The 20207-nt window shown below is 49.4% G+C and overlaps 1 protein-coding gene across 1 annotated transcript; it reads right to left on the reverse strand.

Annotated features, from left to right (window-relative positions):
* Positions 1–1487: 1487 nt before the first annotated feature.
* LOC118471950 (uncharacterized) lies at positions 1488–20079 on the reverse strand. Its single transcript, XM_035958885.1, has 6 exons — positions 20063–20079; positions 19612–19636; positions 18498–19105; positions 17754–18271; positions 1694–3545; positions 1488–1611 (listed from the first exon to the last, which is right to left on the reverse strand). Exons 1-6 carry the CDS (start codon positions 20077–20079, stop codon positions 1488–1490), a joined length of 3144 nt encoding a protein of 1047 aa, XP_035814778.1.
* Positions 20080–20207: the final 128 nt, after the last annotated feature.

Raw genomic sequence — 20207 nt, forward strand, 5'->3', positions numbered from 1 at the left:
TGTTTAGTAGCATGGATTCACGCATGTCGCGGGCGAGCGGCTCCTCCAATGAAGGACAAGGATGGCCTAGGTATGGTCCAGTGTCGCTCATTCGCTGCCCCAAATGCGAAAGGCCGGAGTCGCTTGTTAGACTCAGATCGAAACGGTGGGAGAACGACAATTTTGGTCGAGAGTTCGTGAAGTGTGAAAGCAAGCCGCAACAAGATAAGGTCCATCCTTGTTTTCCCCGTAACAGTTGATTTCATTTTTGTGCTTACTGCTGAATTGTGAAACCTTATTTGGATTGTTTAGGTTCTTAAAATATGCAATTTTTTCATGTGGATGGATGATTATGTCAAGATGATTGAAAGGGCAGGGTTGGTGGGTGGTTCGGGAGAGATGATGGTGTCTAATATGTGGGATGAACGAGCGGAAGATGTGACTACGAACTGGAACAAATTTGCTGCCGAAATGAAGAAGGTGAATGACAATATGGTGGAGTTGAAGAAGATGAATGCCAGCATTGTCGAGTTGAAGAATATGTTTAGAGTTTTTTATGCTTCTATGATGTTTATTGTCTTGCTTTTTCTTGTGATAAACTCAAATTGTAAGCGCTAAATCTATGATTGATGGTGTGAATTCTGGTGTGTGAATTCTGGTGAGTCAAATTTATGTGAATTATGTTGTGAGTTTATGTGAATTCTGGTGTGTGAATTTATGTGAATTCTGGTGTGTGAGTTTATGTGAATTCTGGTGATACAAATTTATGTGAATTCTGGTGATACACATGTTCTAAAGTAATTGGAAAAAATGCAAAAAAAGGTGCCCAGAAGGGTCGAACCAAGCACCTTGTGCACCATCCAACTAACATAAACCACTGTGCCATGCGTATGTTACAGTCAATCTGACAAAGAAAATTTATTTAAGGGTACCCTTTATTTAACCGATCCGAAATGGACAAGCAACAGAAATGGACAAGTGACTGAACAAGCGCACCGAGCACATTCAGTTCAAGAAATGAAGCACTCTATATCCAGCAACAGAAATGGACAAGCAACAGAAATGGACAAGTGACTGAACAAGCGCACTGAATAAGTGACTGAACATGCGCCAGAAATGGACAAGCAACTGAATTCAGCTAAACCGAGCAGGCAAACCGAGTGACTGAACAAGTGACTGAAGACAGGCAAACCGAGCACAAGCAAACCGGCAACAGCTAAATTCAGTTGCATCCAGATATTTGAGTTACATCCAGCTAAATTCAGCTACAAGTCCAAATTCAGTTACATCCAAATTCAGCTACAAGTCTCAGCACAAGCAAACCGAGCATATTTAGTTACATCCAAATTCAGTTACAAGTCCAAATCTCAGCACAAGCAAACCGAGCATATTCAGTTACATCCAAATTCAGCTAAACCGAGCACATTCAGTTACAAGTCCAAATCTCAGCACAAGCAAACCGAGCATATTCAGTTACATCCAAATTCAGCTAAACCGAGCACATTCAGTTACAAGTCCGCAACGAGCCTTTTCTTGATTTTTGCCTTCTTCATAACCTTGGTCATTGTATTAGTCGTTGGATTGTCGTCAGTTGTACGCGCAACCTCTTTTCCTCTCTTCCTTTTCTTTTCCCTACACAAAACATGAAAATAGTAAATAATCATGTGAATTTTAGAAACTTGAAAAAATAAAGTATATTTTAGATGAATATAACCTTGACGAGGCAGCAATGGAGGGCAGCACCAAAGCAAGGTCGGAGGGCTCTATCATAGCAACAGAGGAGGGCACGATAGAAGCAGCAGAGGAGGGCACGATAGAAGCAGCAGAGGAAGGAACGACAGAGGAGGGTACCACGGAGCCAACAGAGGAAGGCACGACAGAGGAGGGTACCATGGAGCCAACAGAGGAGGGTACTTGTGGCTGATCCAGTGGCACTTGTGGCTGATCCAGTGGCACTTGTGGCTGATCCATTGGCACTTGTGGCTCTAGTGGTTGTAGTGACTGATCATCTCCAAAAGTTGTATCAAGTGCCAATTGTGGCTCTAGTGGCTGATCCTCTCCAAAGGCTGGATCTACTGCATTCTTGCAATTTCTCGCAATATGTCCTAATCCTCCACACCTTTTGCATTTTCTCTTCCTTGGTCCAAGTCCACTACCCTCGGCACTTGACCTTATTCTAGTTTTTCTTGGTCTTCCTGGTGCTCTAGTCTGGATTGGAGGGTTGAGAACGAAACCAGGATTCACGACCTCCCACTGATGTTTTGCCTCTATGGAAGGCACATTCTCAGCATATGTTGCTTTGAACTTGGCAATAGAGTAGTACTTATGTACATATTGATCAATTTCGCTGGCTACACCACGAAGAGAAGTAATGAAAAATAGGGCATGGGTGCATGGCAGCCCGGTAATCTGCCACTGCCTACAAGTGCATGTCCTGTTCGATAAGTCCACTGGATATCTCCATTCCCTCTTTTCTTTGTCCAACACTGTCACCTCTGCCTCAAGCGGTCTGCGCTTGATGAAAGACATTTTCAAACCTCTGGTCTTTTCATGCAATGTCTTCATCACAGCTGGGATTATCATGTGGCCATGAAACCTCTCAAGTGCAATTCTTTGACGCAACTCAAACTTTACCATAAGCATTTGTCGAATCTTATCTAGCAACTCCACCAAATGAAGCCCCTTTGTTTTTCTGATCCATGCATTGAATGACTCCGCCAAGTTATTGTTCACATAGTCCACCTTGCACCCTTCACCAAATTTGCTTCTAGCCCATAGATATTTGTGATGACTTTCAATGTATATTTTTAACCTAGAGTTTGTGTACAATTGATTCACATGATAGTTATGCTTTCTAAGGCTATATGTCAATGATGCTGGCCATAAGTTGTCATCAATCAACTTTCCCTTGAATGATTTGCCCAAGTTTGAAGCAAAATGCCTCATGCATTCCCTATGCTCTACTCCAGGAAACACATAATCCACTGCAGTTTCTAAACCCTTGCAAGCGTCTGTGTGTATAGTCAATCCATGTGGAAACCCTATAACCTGACGCAAATTCTGTAGGAACCATGTCCAACTTTCTGTTGACTCTGCCTCGAGGACACCATAAGCCACTGGAAAGAGCCAATTATGTGCATCAATGGCACAAGCAGCTACTAACTGGCCTCTAAACCTCCCATAAAGAGCTGTTGCATCCACTGCTAAATAAGGCCTACAACCAGCTAAGAACCCACTCCAACATGCTTTGAATGAAACGAACACCCTTCTAAAACATTCTTTGTTCAAAATCTTGCCATTCACTTTATAATCCACCGTATGATGGTCAATCTCAACAACACTACCTGGGCACGCCTTCTCCACTTCAGCTTTGAAAGTGAATAATAAGTTAAAGCTTTCCTTCCATGGGCCATAAATCTTGTCAAGAGCCATTTCCTTGCCATAATACACTCTCATGTAAGGCACCAAAATGTTGTACTTCTCTTTAATCTTCTTTACCAGTTCAGTTGTACCAATGCATGGGTTATCTGTCACCCATTCTAATACTGCATCTGCACACCATCTACTTGAGAGCACCTAGAGGGGGGGGGTGAATAGGTGATCCTGTAAAACTTCAAAGCTTAAGCCACAAAAACTTGTTAAGTGTTAGCACAATTATGGCCAAGTGGCTAGAGAGGAGTCAAAACACAATAACCACAAGAAATCAATCACAGAGATGACACGGTGGTTATCCCGTGGTTCGGCCAAGTACAAAAACTTGCCTACTCCACGTTGTGGCGTCCCAATGGACGAGAGTTGCACTCAACTCCTCTCAAGTGATCCAATGATCAACTTGAATACCACGGTGTTCTTGCTTTTCTTTTCTCAATCCCGTTTGCGAGGAATCTCCACAACTTGGAGCCTCTCGCCCTTACAAAAGATGTTCACAGAGAATCACGGAGCAAGGGAGGGATTAGCAACTTACACACAACACAAAGATCACAGCGAATACGCACACACAAGACCCAGACTTGAGCTCAAGAGACTAGCACACTAGAACGGAGCTCAAATCACTAGAATGTTGAACAAGTGCGCGAGATTGATGTGTGAGTGATCAAGAGTGCTCAAGGAATGCTTGGTTTACTCCTCCATGCGCCTAGGGGTCCCTTTTATAGCCCCAAGGCAGCTAGGAGCCGTTGAGAACACATCTGGAAGGCTATCCTTGCCTTCTGTCGTCGGGCGCACCGGACAGTCCGGTGCACACCGGACACTGTCCGGTGCCCGATTTATTTCCATAAACAGCGCATCCGACCGTTGCTGTCTGTTGCAGATCTGGCGCACCGGACAGTCCGGTGCACACCGGATAGTCCGGTGCCTCCTTCCGACCGTTGGCCAGACCACGTGTCACGCGCAGAATCCGTGGCCGACCGTTGGCCCTGGCCGACCGTTGGCTCACCGGACAGTCCGGTGAATTTTAGCCGTACGCCGTCGGCGAATTCCCGAGAGCGGCCTCTTCGGCCGAGGCAGCCTGGCGCACCGGACACTGTCCGGTGCACCACCGGACACTGTCCGGTGCACCACCGGACAGTCCGGTGCCCCAGACCGAACCAGCCTGTTGGCTGTACACAGCTAACCTTCTCCTTTTCTTCTTCTCTCTGTTTCTAACACTTAGACAAGAATATCAGTACACAAAACCAATGTACTAAGGCTTAGAAACATACCTTAACTTGTGATTTGCACTTTGTTCATCCATGGGCATATTTTCACATTCAAGCACTTGTGTTTGCACTCAATCACCAAAATACTTAGAAATGGCCCAAGGGCACATTTCCCTTTCAATCTCCCCCTTTTTGGTGATTTATGCCAACACAACATAAAGCAACTAGAACAAGTGCAAAATCACTTCAAATAAAAACTAACTTTGAGTTTTATTCAATTTTGGCATATATGGATCATCCTTTGCCACCACTTGGTTTGTTTTTGCAAATCAAACTCAAATCTCTATCTCTAAGTCAAACACACATGTTGAAGCATAAAGAGAGTCATTCCAAAGAAATTTGACCACGGATTTCAAAAACTCCCCCTTTTTCCCATAATAAACATTTCTCCCCACAAGAAGCCAACTTTTGACAAAAGAGACAATACAAGAGTTTTGACAAACCAAAAGCTCTATTATATTTTTACATTTCTCAAGTGGTAGCTGATCCATTTATTGCTTTGGCCTTTATTTTCTCCCCCTTTGGCATCAAGCACCAAAACGGGATCAATCTTGGCCCTGGAACCCCATTGCCTCACCAAAATTTTCAATTAAGAGCAAATGGCAATAAGAGTTCAGGAGATGAACTTGGAAGTAATTACCCTCTCAACGGAGTGCAGTGGAAGTCTTTCATGGTCCAAGTCCACCTTTTCCCTTTCAATTCTCCTTCGAGACTAGATCAAGCAAACTCAAGCAGATGGTTAGTCTCAAAGGGTCAAGTTGTAACACATCTCCCCCTAAACATGTGCATCACTTTGCAACGGACTTGTGAGGTCCAGGGAGTGTTTGTACAACTTGAGCACCATAATAAGCAACAAAATGCAAAAAGGAACATGATCAAAAGCATAAATACAAGTATGCTACAATTCAATCCAAGTTCCGCGAATCTAAGACATTTAGCTCACTACGCAATCTGCAAAAGGTCTTCTCATCTAGAGGCTTGGTAAAGATATCGGCTAGCTGGTTCTCGGTGCTAACATGAAACACTTCGATATCTCCCTTTTGCTGGTGGTCTCTCAAAAAGTGATGCCGGATGTCTATGTGCTTTGTGCGGCTGTGTTCAACAGGATTTTCCGCCATGCGGATAGCACTCTCATTATCACATAGGAGTGGGACTTTGCTCAGATTGTAGCCAAAGTCCCTGAGGGTTTGCCTCATCCATAGTAGTTGCGCGCAGCACTGTCCTGCGGCAACATACTCGGCCTCAGCGGTGGATAGGGCAACGGAGGTTTGTTTCTTAGAGTTCCATGACACCAGGGACCTTCCTAAGAATTGGCACGTCCCCGATGTGCTCTTCCTATCGACCTTACATCCAGCATAGTCGGAATCTGAGTATCCAACTAAGTCAAAGGTAGACCCCTTTGGATACCAGAGCCCGAAGCAAGGCGTAGCAACCAAATATCTGAGAATTCGCTTCACCTCCACTAAGTGACACTCCTTAGGATCGGATTGAAATCTAGCACACATGCATACGCTAAGCATGATATCCGGTCTACTAGCACATAAATAAAGCAAGGATCCTATCATTGACCGGTATGCTTTTTGATCCACGGACTTACCTCCTTTGTTGAGGTCGGTGTGTCCGTCGGTTCCCATCGGCGTCTTTGCGGGCTTGGCGTCCTTCATCCCAAATCGCTTTAGCAAGTCTTGCGTGTACTTCGTTTGGGAGATAAAGGTGCCGTCCTTGAGTTGCTTCACTTGGAACCCAAGGAAGTAGTTCAACTCGCCCATCATCGACATCTCGAATTTTTGCGTCATCACCCTGCTAAACTCTTCACAAGACTTTTGGTTAGTAGAACCAAATATTATGTCATCGACATAAATTTGGCACACAAACAAATCACCATCACAAGTCTTAGTAAAAAGAGTGTCAAGGGCCTTAGTGTCTAGAGTAGGAGGCCCTCGGCTACGCAGGTTGTAGCCTCGGTCCGTCTTCTCCGGTGAGGTTTTACCCCTCTTCCGAAGGCTTGGGAATTGGTAGGGAGGAGGAAGAAGATAGCTGTGTTATTTCTTAATATCCTGATCAGCGCCCAGTACAAGGCTTTAATAGCCTGCCGCATGCAACAAACCTCCTAATTTTGTGGATCCTCAACTAATTCTAGTGCCTATCTTATCCACTAGAATTCCCTCCTAATTTTGTGGATCCTCAACTAATTCTATTGCCTATCTTATCCACTAGAATTCCGGCCTTCCTGTTGCAGGGCCGGTGGGCGCGCTGCAGCCCTCTCGGCCGCACGCCTAACATCCCTGGTGCGCCTCCTGCGCGTATAGGAGAGACCCCACATGACATCTCTCCCCCCCTCGACTCGCAGCTCGTCCTCGAGCTGAAACGACGGGTGTCTGGCGATGAAGTCGTCCCAGTCTTCCCAAGTAGCAGCAGAAGCCGGCTGTCCCTTCCAGCGCACCAACACCTCCTTGATGCCTCGAGCTATGCGGGAACGCACCACTCGTTCGGGTTCGGGCACCACCGCCCCATGCAGCAACTCGGGCAGCTCCGGCGTCGAGGTAGGCGGCGCGCCCACCCATTTCTTCAAGAGTCCCACGTGAAACACATCATGAATCTTGGCCTGCGGCGGGAGGGCGAGGCGTACTGCAGCGTCGTTGATGATCTCGGTGACGCGGTAGGGCCCGAAGAAGCGAGGCTGCAGCTTCCCTTTCAGTGCCAGGGATAGGGAGGCCACCGGCCGGTTGCGAAGGCGCAGCAGAACCCAGTCCCCAACGGTATAGGACACCGCCCTGTGCTTGTTGTCGTAAAACTTCTTCTGCACAGCCTGAGCCTGCTCGAGGCGGAGGCGCACATCCTCCAGGAACGCCTCCCGCTCGGCCATCGTCTTGGCCACAGCGGCCACGCGGGTGTCACCCATCTCATAGGAGCGGATGGAGGGGGGATGCTGGCCGTACACCACATGGAACGGTGTGTCGCGGAGCAAAGACTGGTACGCCGTGTTGTACGTGTACTCCGCCCAGGGCAGCCACCTGAGCCACTCGCGCGGCCGGTCTCCTGTGAAGCAGCGGAGGTACATGGCGATGACCTTGTTGGCCGCCTCCGACTGACCATCAGACTGTGGGTGAAATGCCGACGTCATGTGAAGCTTGGCGCCCATGAGCCTCATCAGTTCTTGCCAGAACGTGGAGGTGAAAACAGCATCACGATCGGATACGATCGACTGAGGCACGCCATGGAGGCGTACAATGTCGGAGAAGAACACCTGTGCGACCGTCTCAGCTGAATACGGATGAGCCAGTGGAATGAAATGCGCGTACTTGCTGAAGCGATCCACCACCGTCAATATGACCGACTTGCCGCGCACACGCGGTAGAGCTTCCATGAAGTCGAGGCCGATGTCCGTCCACACGCCTGACGGGACCGGCAGGGGCAGCAGCAACCCAGCCGGCAGGAGATGCTCCGACTTGTTGCGCTGGCAAGTCGAGCATGCGCGGACGAACTCCTGCACCACGCGGCGCATGTCGGGAAAGTGGAAGTCTCGGCGAAGGCGATGGAGGGTGCGCTGCACGCCCTCGTGGCCGTCCTCATGGACAGCAGCCAGGATCTCCTGTAGGAGCGGTGACGCCGGCGGAACGAAGATACGGCTGTCGTAGGTGAGCAGCCCGTCGACAATGCCCCAGGGTGCGCCGCGCGATCCTGCTGACAACTCGTCCTTGAGGGCGACCACAGCCGGATGGCCGGCCTGTTCCAGCCGCAGCCTGGCAATGTAGTCGAAGCGAGGCGCCGATATGGCGAGCACCGCTCCATCCGGCGTGTCTCGACGTGACAGGGCGTCCGCCACCGCGTTCTGGGCGCCCGGCTTGTACTCGACACCGAAATCAAACCCCAGCAGCTTTCCCACCCAATGATGTTGAGGGATGGTAGCTAGCCGCTGGTCGAGGAGGAACTTCAAGCTATAGTGGTCGGTGCGGACGATGAACCGACGCCCCCATAGATACGGTCGCCAGTGACGGACAACGTGGACAAGTCCGATGAGCTCCCGCTCGTATGCAGCGAGTGAGCGGTGCCTGGGCGCCACGGGCCGGCTGAAGAAAGCGATAGGGTGGCTGTCCTGGATCAGCACCGCCCCAAAGCCATGGGTCGACGCGTCGCACTCGACGATGAACGGCTTGGTGAAGTCCGGCAGCGCGAGGACCGGCGCCGATGTAACCGCTGCCTTTAGCGCTGCAAACGCTGCAGTTGCCTCCTCCGTCCAAGAGAAGCCTTCTTTCTTGAGGAGCGCCGTCAGGGGAGCCGCGATGACGCCGTAGTTGTGGACGAACTTGCGGTAGTACCCCGCAAGGCCCAAGAATCCCCTGACCGCCCGCGCCGAACGGGGCTGTGGCCAGCCCTGGACGGCCTCCACCTTGGCTGGATCCATGGCCACGCCGGACGCCGAGATGACATGGCCCAAGTATGCCACCGATGGCACGGCAAATGCGCATTTGGACTGCTTGACGAAGAGTTGGTGCTGCTGCAGCACCGTCAGCACCGCACGAATGTGGCGCAGGTGGTCGGCCCATGAAGAACTGTATATCAGGATGTCGTCAAAAAATACTAGAACAAACCGACGGAGGAAGGGCCGGAGGACGTCGTTCATGAGGGCCTGGAACGTCGCCGGCGCGTTGCAAAGGCCGAACGGCATGACGAGGAACTCGTAGAGGCCGTCGTGGGTTCGAAAGGCCGTCTTGTGAATATCTGCCGTCTTCATGCGCACCTGATGGTACCCTGATCGCAGGTCCAATTTAGTGAAGAAACGGGCGCCGTTGAGCTCGTCCAGCAGCTCGTCGACGACGGGAATTGGAAAGGCGTCCTTGACGGTGAGCGCGTTCAGCGCCCTGTAGTCGACGCAGAACCTCCAGGAGCCGTCTTGCTTCTTGATGAGGATGACTGGCGACGAGAACGCCGAGTCGCTCCGGCGAACGATGCCTTGACCCATCATCTCGGCGCACTGCCGCTCCAGCTCGTCCTTGTGTGCCGCCGGGTATCGGTAGGGACGGACAGCCACCGGCGCTGCACCCGGCTTGAGGACGATGGCGTGGTCGCGACCACGCACCGGTGGTAGCCCCGTCGGAGCGGCGAAGACGTCGGTAAACGTACCGAGCAGCCCGTCGAGGAGGGAGTCGCTGGCCGCAGTCACTGCGAGGCGTGGAGCCCGGACGGTAGCCACGTCGGTCCAGCAGACCGCCCGGCCCTGTCGTGTGAACGACATGGTGCGCGCCGTGAAGTCCCACACCACCCGGCCCAGGGTGACGAGCCACTGCGTCCCCAGGACCAGATCATAGCCGGCGAGAGGCATGACGAAGAGATCGACGAGAAACTTCTCACCGGCGATGATGAGCGGCGCCTGCCGAATGACCCCGGGGCATAGGATGCGCTCCCCGTTGGCCACTGTGGCTGTCAGGCGCGGACGAGGCTGGACGATCAGACCCGAGCGGCGCGCGGCTTCCTCCCCAATGAAATTGTGGGTGGACCCCGTGTCCAGGAGAGCCACCAGCGTCGCGGCACCCAGGTCCACCTTGACTTGCATGGTGTCGCAGATGGGGACGCCTGCCACTGCCTGCAAAGAGAAAACCGGAGCTGCAGCATCTGGGTCTGCCCCGGCCGCGACAGCCGCCTCTTCGTCGTCGGAGATGGTGATGCCGTCGACGAAGAAGATGCGGCGACACACCCGGTTGTGACCCCGGGAATACTTCTCATTGCAATTATAGCAAAGCCCCAGACGACGTCGTTCCGCCTGCTCCTCGGTGGACAGCCGCTTGATTGGCTGGCCCTCGAGACGTGCTGGAGCCGCTCCGATGGGAGGGGCTGGGAAGACAGACCGCCCGACCTGGGACGGTGGCGGCGGCGGTCCTGGAGCAGGAAGGGTACGAGGCACGCCCCTGGTTGGTGCAGCCGCAGGTGTAGACAGCAGGCGCTCCTTCTCCATGACCTCCACCTCCCGCGCCAAACTCATGGCCACCGCGAGGGTTTGAGGGTTGTGGAGGCGGACTTGGTTGCTGATCGGCGGCAGCAGCCCCCCGGTGAAGAGTTGAACGCGCTGGGCCTCTTCCAACGGACCGGCGCGAGGCAAGAGCGCCTGAAAACGGTCTTGGTATTCCTCGACCGTGCCCGTGCGCCGACATTCAGCGAGCTCAAACAGCGGGGCTGATCGCAGCGGCGGCCCATAGCGGAGGTTGAGGAGCTCTTTGAAACGCCTCCACGTCGGAACGCCCTCGTCTCCCTGGACCTGCATGTACCAGAGTTGGGCGTTGTCCTCCAAATTGTAGGATGCCATCCACACCTTTTCCTCCTCCATGATCCGCTGTTGGTGGAAGAACGACTCGCATCGATTGATGAACACGAGCGGGTCGGATTTGCCATCGTAGCGGGGGAAATCCATCTTCTGGAATCGAGGAGGTCGATCGGTGTGGTGTTGCCCATCAGAGCCACCCACCGGCGCTGAGGCGTGTGAGGACGGCGCCTTGTTCTTCTTCATCGTGTCCATATCGGACTGCAGGGTGTTGATCTTGCCGGTGAGGCCTTCAATCAGTTTGGCCAGGTCGGCAATTGTTGGCTCGGCCATGGCGCTGGTTTGGGACGAGGCAGAGGTGGGGGATGAAGTAGGGCTGGCGGCTGTGGTGGGTGCGGCAGATGGAAAAGCAGCAGTGGATGCAGCGGATGAACTGGAAGAGTTGGATCGACGTGACCGTGATACCAGGTTGTCAAGGGCCTTAGTGTCTAGAGTAGGAGGCCCTCGGCTACGCAGGTTGTAGCCTCGGTCCGTCTTCTCCGGTGAGGTTTTACCCCTCTTCCGAAGGCTTGGGAATTGGTAGGGAGGAGGAAGAAGATAGCTGTGTTATTTCTTAATATCCTGATCAGCGCCCAGTACAAGGCTTTAATAGCCTGCCGCATGCAACAAACCTCCTAATTTTGTGGATCCTCAACTAATTCTAGTGCCTATCTTATCCACTAGAATTCCCTCCTAATTTTGTGGATCCTCAACTAATTCTATTGCCTATCTTATCCACTAGAATTCCGGCCTTCCTGTTGCAGGGCCGGTGGGCGCGCTGCAGCCCTCTCGGCCGCACGCCTAACATCCCTGGTGCGCCTCCTGCGCGTATAGGAGAGACCCCACATGACAAAGAGTTGGATCGGCTTTCCCAACCTTGAAAGCATTAGCAACTAAGAAATCTCTAAGGCATTCATACCATGCTCTTGGGGCTTGCTTAAGTCCATAGAGCGCCTTAGAGAGCTTACACACATGGTCGGGGAACCGTTCATCCTCAAAGCCAGGGGGTTGCTCCACATACACCTCCTCCTTGATTGGCCCGTTGAGGAAAGCGCTCTTCACATCCATTTGGTACAACCTGAAAGAATGGTGAGCGGCATATGCTAGCAAGATTCGAATTGATTCTAGCCTAGCCACAGGAGCAAAAGTCTCCTCGAAATCCAAACCTGCGACTTGGGCATAACCTTTTGCCACAAGTCGAGCCTTGTTTCTCGTCACCACCCCGTGCTCGTCCTGTTTGTTGCGGAACACCCACTTGGTTCCCACAACATTTTGCTTCGGACGAGGCACCAGTGTCCAAACTTCATTGCGCTTGAAGTTGTTGAGCTCCTCCTGCATGGCCAACACCCAGTCCGGATCTAGCAAGGCCTCCTCTACCCTGAAAGGCTCAATAGAAGAGACAAAAGAGTAATGCTCACAAAAATTAACTAATCGAGATCGAGTAGTTACTCCCTTGCTAATGTCACCCAGAATTTGATCGACGGGATGATCCCTTTGAATCATCGCTCGAACTTGGGTTGGAGGTGCCGGTTGCGCATCTTCCTCCATTACATGATCATCTTGTGCTCCCCCTTGATCATCCGCCTCCTGTTGATGAACCTGTTCATCGTCTTGAGTTGGGGGTAGCACCGTAGTTGAGGAAGATGGTTGATCTTGCACCAAGTGTTCCTGTGGTCGCACATCACCAATCGCCATTGTGCGCATAGCGGCCGTCGGAACATCTTCTTCATCTACATCATCATAATCAACAACTTGCTCTCTTGGAGAGCCATTAGTCTCATCAAATACAACGTCGCTAGAGACTTCAACCAAACCCGATGATTTGTTGAAGACTCTATACGCCTTTGTATTTGAGTCATAACCTAGCAAAAACCCTTCTACAGCTTTGGGAGCAAACTTAGAATTTCTACCTTTCTTCACTAGAATGTAGCACTTGCTCCCAAATACACGAAAGTAAGATACATTGGGTTTGTTACCGGTTAGTAGCTCATATGACGTCTTCTTGAGGAGGCGATGAAGGTAGACCCTGTTGATGGCGTGGCAAGCCGTATTCACGGCTTCCGTCCAAAAGTACTCGGGGGTCTTGAACTCTCCTAGCATCGTCCTCGCCATGTCGATGAGCGTCCTGTTCTTCCTCTCTACCACACCATTTTGCTGTGGTGTGTAGGGAGCGGAGAACTCGTGCTTGATCCCTTCCTCTTCAAGGAACTCCTCCACTTGAAGGTTCTTGAACTCGGACCCGTTGTCGCTCCTTATCTTCTTCACCTTGAGCTCAAACTCATTTTGAGCTCTCCTGAGGAAGCGCTTGAGGGTCCCTTGGGTTTCAGACTTATCCTGCAAGAAGAACACCCAAGTGAAGCGGGAAAAGTCATCAACAATAACTAAACCATACTTACTTCCCCCTATGCTTAGATAGGCGACGGGTCCGAAGAGATCCATATGTAGCAGCTCCAGGGGTCTTGATGTGGTCATCACATTCTTGCTGTGATGCGTTCCTCCCACCTGTTTACCTGCCTGACAAGCTGCACAAGGTCTATCTTTTTTGAATTGAACATTAGTTAGACCTATCACGTGTTCTCCCTTTAGAAGCTTGTGAAGGTTCTTCATCCCCACATGTGCTAAGCGGCGATGCCACAGCCAGCCCATGCTAGTCTTAGCTATTAAGCATGCATCTAGACCGGCCTCTTCTTTTGCAAAATCAACTAAATAAAGTTTGCCGTCTAATACACCCTTAAAAGCTAGTGAACCATCACTTCTTCTAAAGACAGACACATCTACATTTGTAAAAAGACAATTATATCCCATATTGCATAATTGACTTACAGATAATAAATTATATCCCAAAGACTCAACTAAAAACACATTAGAAATTGAGTGCTCATTAGAAATTGCAATTTTACCTAACCCTTTTACCTTGCCTTGATTCCCATCACCGAATATGATTGAATTTTGGGAATCCTTATTTTTGACGTAGGAGGTGAACATCTTCTTCTCCCCCGTCATATGGTTTGTGCATCCGCTGTCGATAATCCAGCTTGAACCTCCGGATGCATAAACCTGCAAGGCAATTTTAGGCTTGGGACTTAGGTACCCAACTCATGTTGGGTCCTGCAAGGTTAGTGCAAATATCCTTAGGGACCCAAATGCAAGTTTTATCACCTTTGCATTTTGCCCCTAACTTTCTAGCAATTACTTTCTTATCCTTTCTACAAATTGCAAAGGAAGCATTCAAAGCACAATAAATTGTAGAGGGTTCATTCACTACTTTTCTATGAACATTTGCAACATTTCTTTTAGGAACAATATTTCTCCTAGTAACATTTCTATCATACACATAAGAAGAACTAGGATCAAACATGGCATGAGAATCATAAACATATGAATCAAAAGCATCATAATTTACATTCCTAGTTTGTCTTCTATCATGATACAAAAAGGCATGGTTCCTTTTAGCACTAGTAGCCATAGGGGCCTTCCCTTTCTCCTTGGCGGGAATGGGAGCCTTATGGCTTGTTAAGTTCTTGGCTTCCCTTTTGAAGCCAAGTCCATCCTTAATTGAGGGGTGTCTACCAACCGTGTAGGCTTCCCTAGCAAATTTTAGTTTTTCAAAATCACTTTTGCTAGTCTTAAGTTGGGCATTAAGACTAGCTAATTCATCATTCAGTTTTGAAATGGAAACTAAGTGTTCACTACAAGCATTAATATCAACATCCTTACACCTAGTGCAAATTTCAACATGTTCAACACAAGAGTTGGATTTTTGTGCTTCTACTAGTTTAGCATTTAAGTCATCATTAATGCTCTTTAATTTAGAAATTGAATCATGGCATGTAGACAATTCACAAGCAAGCATTTCATTTCTCTTAATTTCTAATGCAAGAGATTTTTGAGCCTCTACAAACTTATCATGTTCTTCATATAACAAATCCTCTTGCTTTTCTAAAAGTATATTCTTTTCATTCAAGGCATCAATTAATTCATTAATTTTGTCTATCTTAGATCTATCTAGGCCCTTGAACAAACATGAATAGTCTACTTCATCCTCATCACTAGATTCGTCCTCACTTGAAGGAGCATAGGTAGAGTTGCGAGTACATACCTTCTTCTCCCTTGCCATAAGGCATGTGTGACGCTCGTTGGGGAAGAGGGTTGATTTGTTGAAGGCGGTGGCGGCGAGTCCTTCATTGTCGGAGTCGGAAGAGGAGCAATCCGAGTCCCACTCCTTGCCTAGATGCGCCTCGCCCTTTGCCTTCTTGTAATGCTTCTTCTTTTCCCTCTTGTTTCCCTTTTCCTGGTCACTATCATTATCGGGACAGTTAGCGATAAAATGACCAATCTTACCGCACTTGAAGCATGAGCGCTTTCCCTTCGTCTTGGTCTTGCTTGGCTGCCCCTTGTGACCCTTTAGCACCGTCTTGAAGCGTTTGATGATGAGAGCCATCTCTTCATCATTAAGTCCGACCGCCTCAATTTGTGCCACCTTGCTAGGTAGCGCCTCCTTACTTCTTGATGCTTTGAGAGCAAAAGGTTGTGGTTCGTTGATCGGTCCATTCAAGGCGTCGTCCACGTATCTTGCCTCCTTGATCATCATTCGCCCGCTGACGAATTTTCCTAAGACTTCTTCGGGCGACATTTTGGTGTACCTGGGATTCTCACGAATATTATTCACCAAATGAGGATCAAGAACGGTAAAGGACCTTAGCATTAGTCGGACGACGTCGTGGTCCGTCCATCGCGTGCTTCCGTAGCTCCTTATTTTGTTGATAAGGGTCTTGAGCCGGTTGTATGTTTGAGTTGGCTCCTCGCCCCTTATCATCGCGAACCGTCCAAGCTCGCCCTCCACCAACTCCATTTTGGTGAGCAAGGTAGCGTCATTTCCCTCATGAGAGATCTTGAGGGTATCCCAGATTTGCTTGGCGTTATCCAAGCCACTCACTTTGTTATACTCATCCCTGCACAATGAAGCTAGAAGAACAGTAGTAGCTTGTGCATTCTTATGGATTTGCTCATTAATGAATATAGGACTATCCGAACTATTAAAGTGCATTCCACTATCTACAATCTCCCATATACTAGGATGGAGAGAAAATAGGTGACTACGCATTTTGTGGCTCCAAAATCCGTAGTCCTCCCCATCAAAGTGTGGGGGCTTGCCGAGTGGAATGGAAAGCAAATGTGAATTTGAGCTTTGCGGAATACGAGAGTAGTCAAAGGAAAAGTTAGAATTAACCGGTTTCCTTTGCTCGTAGTCGTTGTGGTCGTCGTCCTTTTGGGAAGAAGTAGACTCATCACTGTCGTCGTAGTAGACGATCTCCTTGATGCGCCTCGTCTTCTTCTTCTTCCCTTCCTTTCGTCTATGACCCGAGCCGGAGTCGGTAGGCTTGTCATCTTTGAGCTCATTGACGAAGGACTCCTTCTCCTTATCGTTGATCACGATTCCCTTCCCCTTAGGATCCATCTCTTCGGGCGGTTAGTCCCTTTCTTGAAGAGAACGGCTCCGATACCAATTGAGAGCACCTAGAGGGGGGGGGGTGAATAGGTGATCCTGTAAAACTTCAAAGCTTAAGCCACAAAAACTTGTTAAGTGTTAGCACAATTATGGCCAAGTGGCTAGAGAGGAGTCAAAACACAATAACCACAAGAAATCAATCACAGAGATGACACGGTGGTTATCCCGTGGTTCGGCCAAGTACAAAAACTTGCCTACTCCACGTTGTGGCGTCCCAATGGACGAGAGTTGCACTCAACTCCTCTCAAGTGATCCAATGATCAACTTGAATACCACGGTGTTCTTGCTTTTCTTTTCTCAATCCCGTTTGCGAGGAATCTCCACAACTTGGAGCCTCTCGCCCTTACAAAAGATGTTCACAGAGAATCACGGAGCAAGGGAGGGATTAGCAACTCACACACAACACAAAGATCACAGCGAATACGCACACACAAGACCCAGACTTGAGCTCAAGAGACTAGCACACTAGAACGGAGCTCAAATCACTAGAATGTTGAACAAGTGCGCGAGATTGATGTGTGAGTGATCAAGAGTGCTCAAGGAATGCTTGGTTTACTCCTCCATGCGCCTAGGGGTCCCTTTTATAGCCCCAAGGCAGCTAGGAGCCGTTGAGAACACATCTGGAAGGCTATCCTTGCCTTCTGTCGTCAGGCGCACCGGACAGTCCGGTGCACACCGGACACTGTCCGGTGCCCGATTTATTTCCATAAACAGCGCATCCGACCGTTGCTGTCTGTTGCAGATCTGGCGCACCGGACAGTCCGGTGCACACCGGACAGTCCGGTGCCTCCTTCCGACCGTTGGCCAGACCACGTGTCACACGCAGAATCCGTGGCCGACCGTTGGCCCTGGCCGACCGTTGGCTCACCGGACAGTCCGGTGCACACCGGACAGTCCGGTGAATTTTAGCCGTACGCCGTCGGCGAATTCCCGAGAGCGGCCTCTTCGGCCGAGGCAGCCTGGCGCACCGGACACTGTCCGGTGCACCACCGGACACTGTCCGGTGCACCACCGGACAGTCCGGTGCCCCAGACCGAACCAGCCTGTTGGCTGTACACAGCTAACCTTCTCCTTTTCTTCTTCTCTCTGTTTCTAACACTTAGACAAGAATATCAGTACACAAAACCAATGTACTAAGGCTTAGAAACATACCTTAACTTGTGATTTGCACTTTGTTCATCCATGGGCATATTTTCACATTCAAGCACTTGTGTTTGCACTCAATCACCAAAATACTTAGAAATGGCCCAAGGGCACATTTCCCTTTCACTACTTTTAGCTACCTTATGTGACCCTTTTCTTTCACTTGGACAAGTGTGAGGAGATGGATTCACTTTGACCTGAATAATTGTACTATTCCGCATACAGGAAGCATGTATCCTCCACTGACACCTCTCAAATGCACAATGAACAGTCATTCTTGTTGGCTCACTCTTTTCAATTACATAATCATATTCACCTTTGATGCAATAGGTAGCAAGTGCATTCCTAAATTCGGTCATCGATGCAAATGTGCTGCCTTCTTTTAAGGATGGATTATCTCTGTCATAATCATTTCTTGGTACATCATCACCCTCTCCTTGCTCATCCACCCCCATAGCTATGTTTTCCTCCTCCTCCTCTTCATCAGTCTCTTCAAATTGTGCCCCTGTGAAAATGTCTCCATCATAGTCCTCAAATTCTAGCATATCCCACTTATCAACAAACTCAGGATATTGTCTCTCATCATCATCAGGTGCAGCAACTACTTCTATTGGTTCAACCTCATCATTTGGAATAATATGATTTATCCTATTTCATAGGAAATAACGACTTTAAGAACTCATATAGTAGCCAACAATTATAGAGAGTAGAGGGTTATGCTCCTTGCCTGGAGGAGACTGTTGCTGCTGTCAAGAATTTGAGCGCGAGCAGGGCCTCTGGATCCGGTCGCCTCCACTGCTCGCGGATTCCTCCCTCCCCGCGGCTGACTTCCTCCCTCCCTCCCGGTCGCCTCCAACTGCTCGCGGATTCCTACCTCCCGGCGGCGGCTGGCTTCTTCCCTCCCGGCAGGGCGCCCCCACGAAGCAGCCTGTGACCGGAGGCACGGGGCAGCAGCAGGTCCTTGCGGTGGAATTGGAGCACGGGGCAACAGCAGGTCCTTGCGGTGGAATTGGAGCACGGGGCAGCAGCAGGTCCTGGCTTCTTCCCTACGGGCAGGGCGCCCCCACGAAGCAGTTCGCGGTGGAATTGGAGCTCGGGATTGGAGGGATTTGGCTTGGAGCTCCCCCCGACGTGGCTGCTGCCAAGCCGTTGAAGACGCAGGTCGCAGCGCCGGTGAACTGCTCGACGGCTGGCTTCTTCCCTCCCGGCGGCGGCTGGCTTCTTCCCTCCCGGCAGGGCGCCCCCACGAAGCAGCCTGTGGCCGGAGGCACGGAACCGCACCGCCGATCCGTCGGCCAGGCGCCGCGACGCGTCCGTAGATGCGAACCAGAGAGAGGGAGAGCTGGAGTCGGGCGTTGGGAGGAAGAGGAGATGCGGCTGCAGTGGAATTTTGCAGTGGGCCCGCCCTGTAAGGCACGTTAGAATGGACGGAGACGGCGACCAGGTGGATTGCTGAGCAAAAGGAACTAGCGTTGGGCAGAACTGAGGAGGAATAAAAATTAAGGGTAGCAATGAGCAGTGGTGCACAACTAAGGGGACCAATGTAAAAAACCCTTTGGTGATTAGGGATTTCAAGGGGATCCATGGGAAGGAATCCCCTTGTAATTCAATTTTGAATAGTAAGAGGATTTTTTCCCCTCGGAATCCCGGATCACTAAATCAGCCATTAGTGGCCTTCATCAAACTGAACGATTTTTATAGTTCATATCTACAACAGGTTTTTGTAGTCCCTAACCAAACAAACCCTTTGTCTATGAGTCGCAATGAAGGCCGAGTCAGGCTGATACCTGATTGTTTTCATCAGGTCGTGTATAATTTGAAATTTGTGTGCTGAAAGAAAAAGAAGGATTTTTAAAATCTGTCTTTAGTCTAACGTACTCTCTAGTAGTAATGGCTAATGGATAAAACTTTTAATTTTACGGGCACTTGACTTGGGTTGGGTTCGAGTATACTGCATTTCGCGGGTAGTATACTACAATTTTGTGTACCTGATAATTTGGGTATTTGATATACCTGAATTCACAGGAAACCAGCAAACTCGCAAAGTTTTCACAGAATCTAAGCAAACAATTTGTATATAATTTTAGCAATCCTGAGGAGTCGAGGAAGTATTTATTCCATAGTTATATCAAACAAAGGCTAAGCTAAATCAATTACGATGTGATTACATCATTACATAACATTTATATTGCCATTAAAGTCATCTGAACCATTTTAGCAATCCTGGGTCATCTGAATATATCATAGAGCATATACTAGCAAATAAAAAGCTATAAGTAATCTTTCTGATATAAAGTAACCTTTCTCTTTTTTTTTTTCTGAAATCGAATTATATTTTAAGATTTTTAATTGAATAGTACTTGCTGTCCATTTTGTGACTGACGTGTGACGTGATGTCTAATTCAGTATTTTGTGACTGGCGTGATATGTCAAAATTACCGTTCAAAACTGATCATGTTATTGCAACAAGCGGCTTTTTTAAAACTTGTTGACGGTTAAAAATTCGGTTTTCTAGAATCGAACTGCCGCGAAAGTTAGAGGTTCAAATGGACATTTTCCAATTACATTCACCCGTTCAGTCAGG

This window comes from Zea mays, chromosome 5 (assembly GCF_902167145.1).
Source record: "Zea mays cultivar B73 chromosome 5, Zm-B73-REFERENCE-NAM-5.0, whole genome shotgun sequence".
In the NCBI taxonomy this organism is placed as follows: Eukaryota; Viridiplantae; Streptophyta; class Magnoliopsida; order Poales; family Poaceae; genus Zea; species Zea mays.

What these genes read in the sequence shown, in the direction of transcription:
- LOC118471950 (XM_035958885.1), bottom strand. An exon ending in TCAAATACCCAAATTATCAG is followed by an intron (nt 19,106 to 19,611) that starts GTACACAAAATT and finishes ATTCCTCCTCAG; the next exon opens with TTCTGCCCAACGCTAGTTCC. An exon ending in GTCACATAAGGTAGCTAAAA is followed by an intron (nt 3,546 to 17,753) that starts GTAGTGAAAGGG and finishes AGGTGCTCTCAA; the next exon opens with GTAGATGGTGTGCAGATGCA.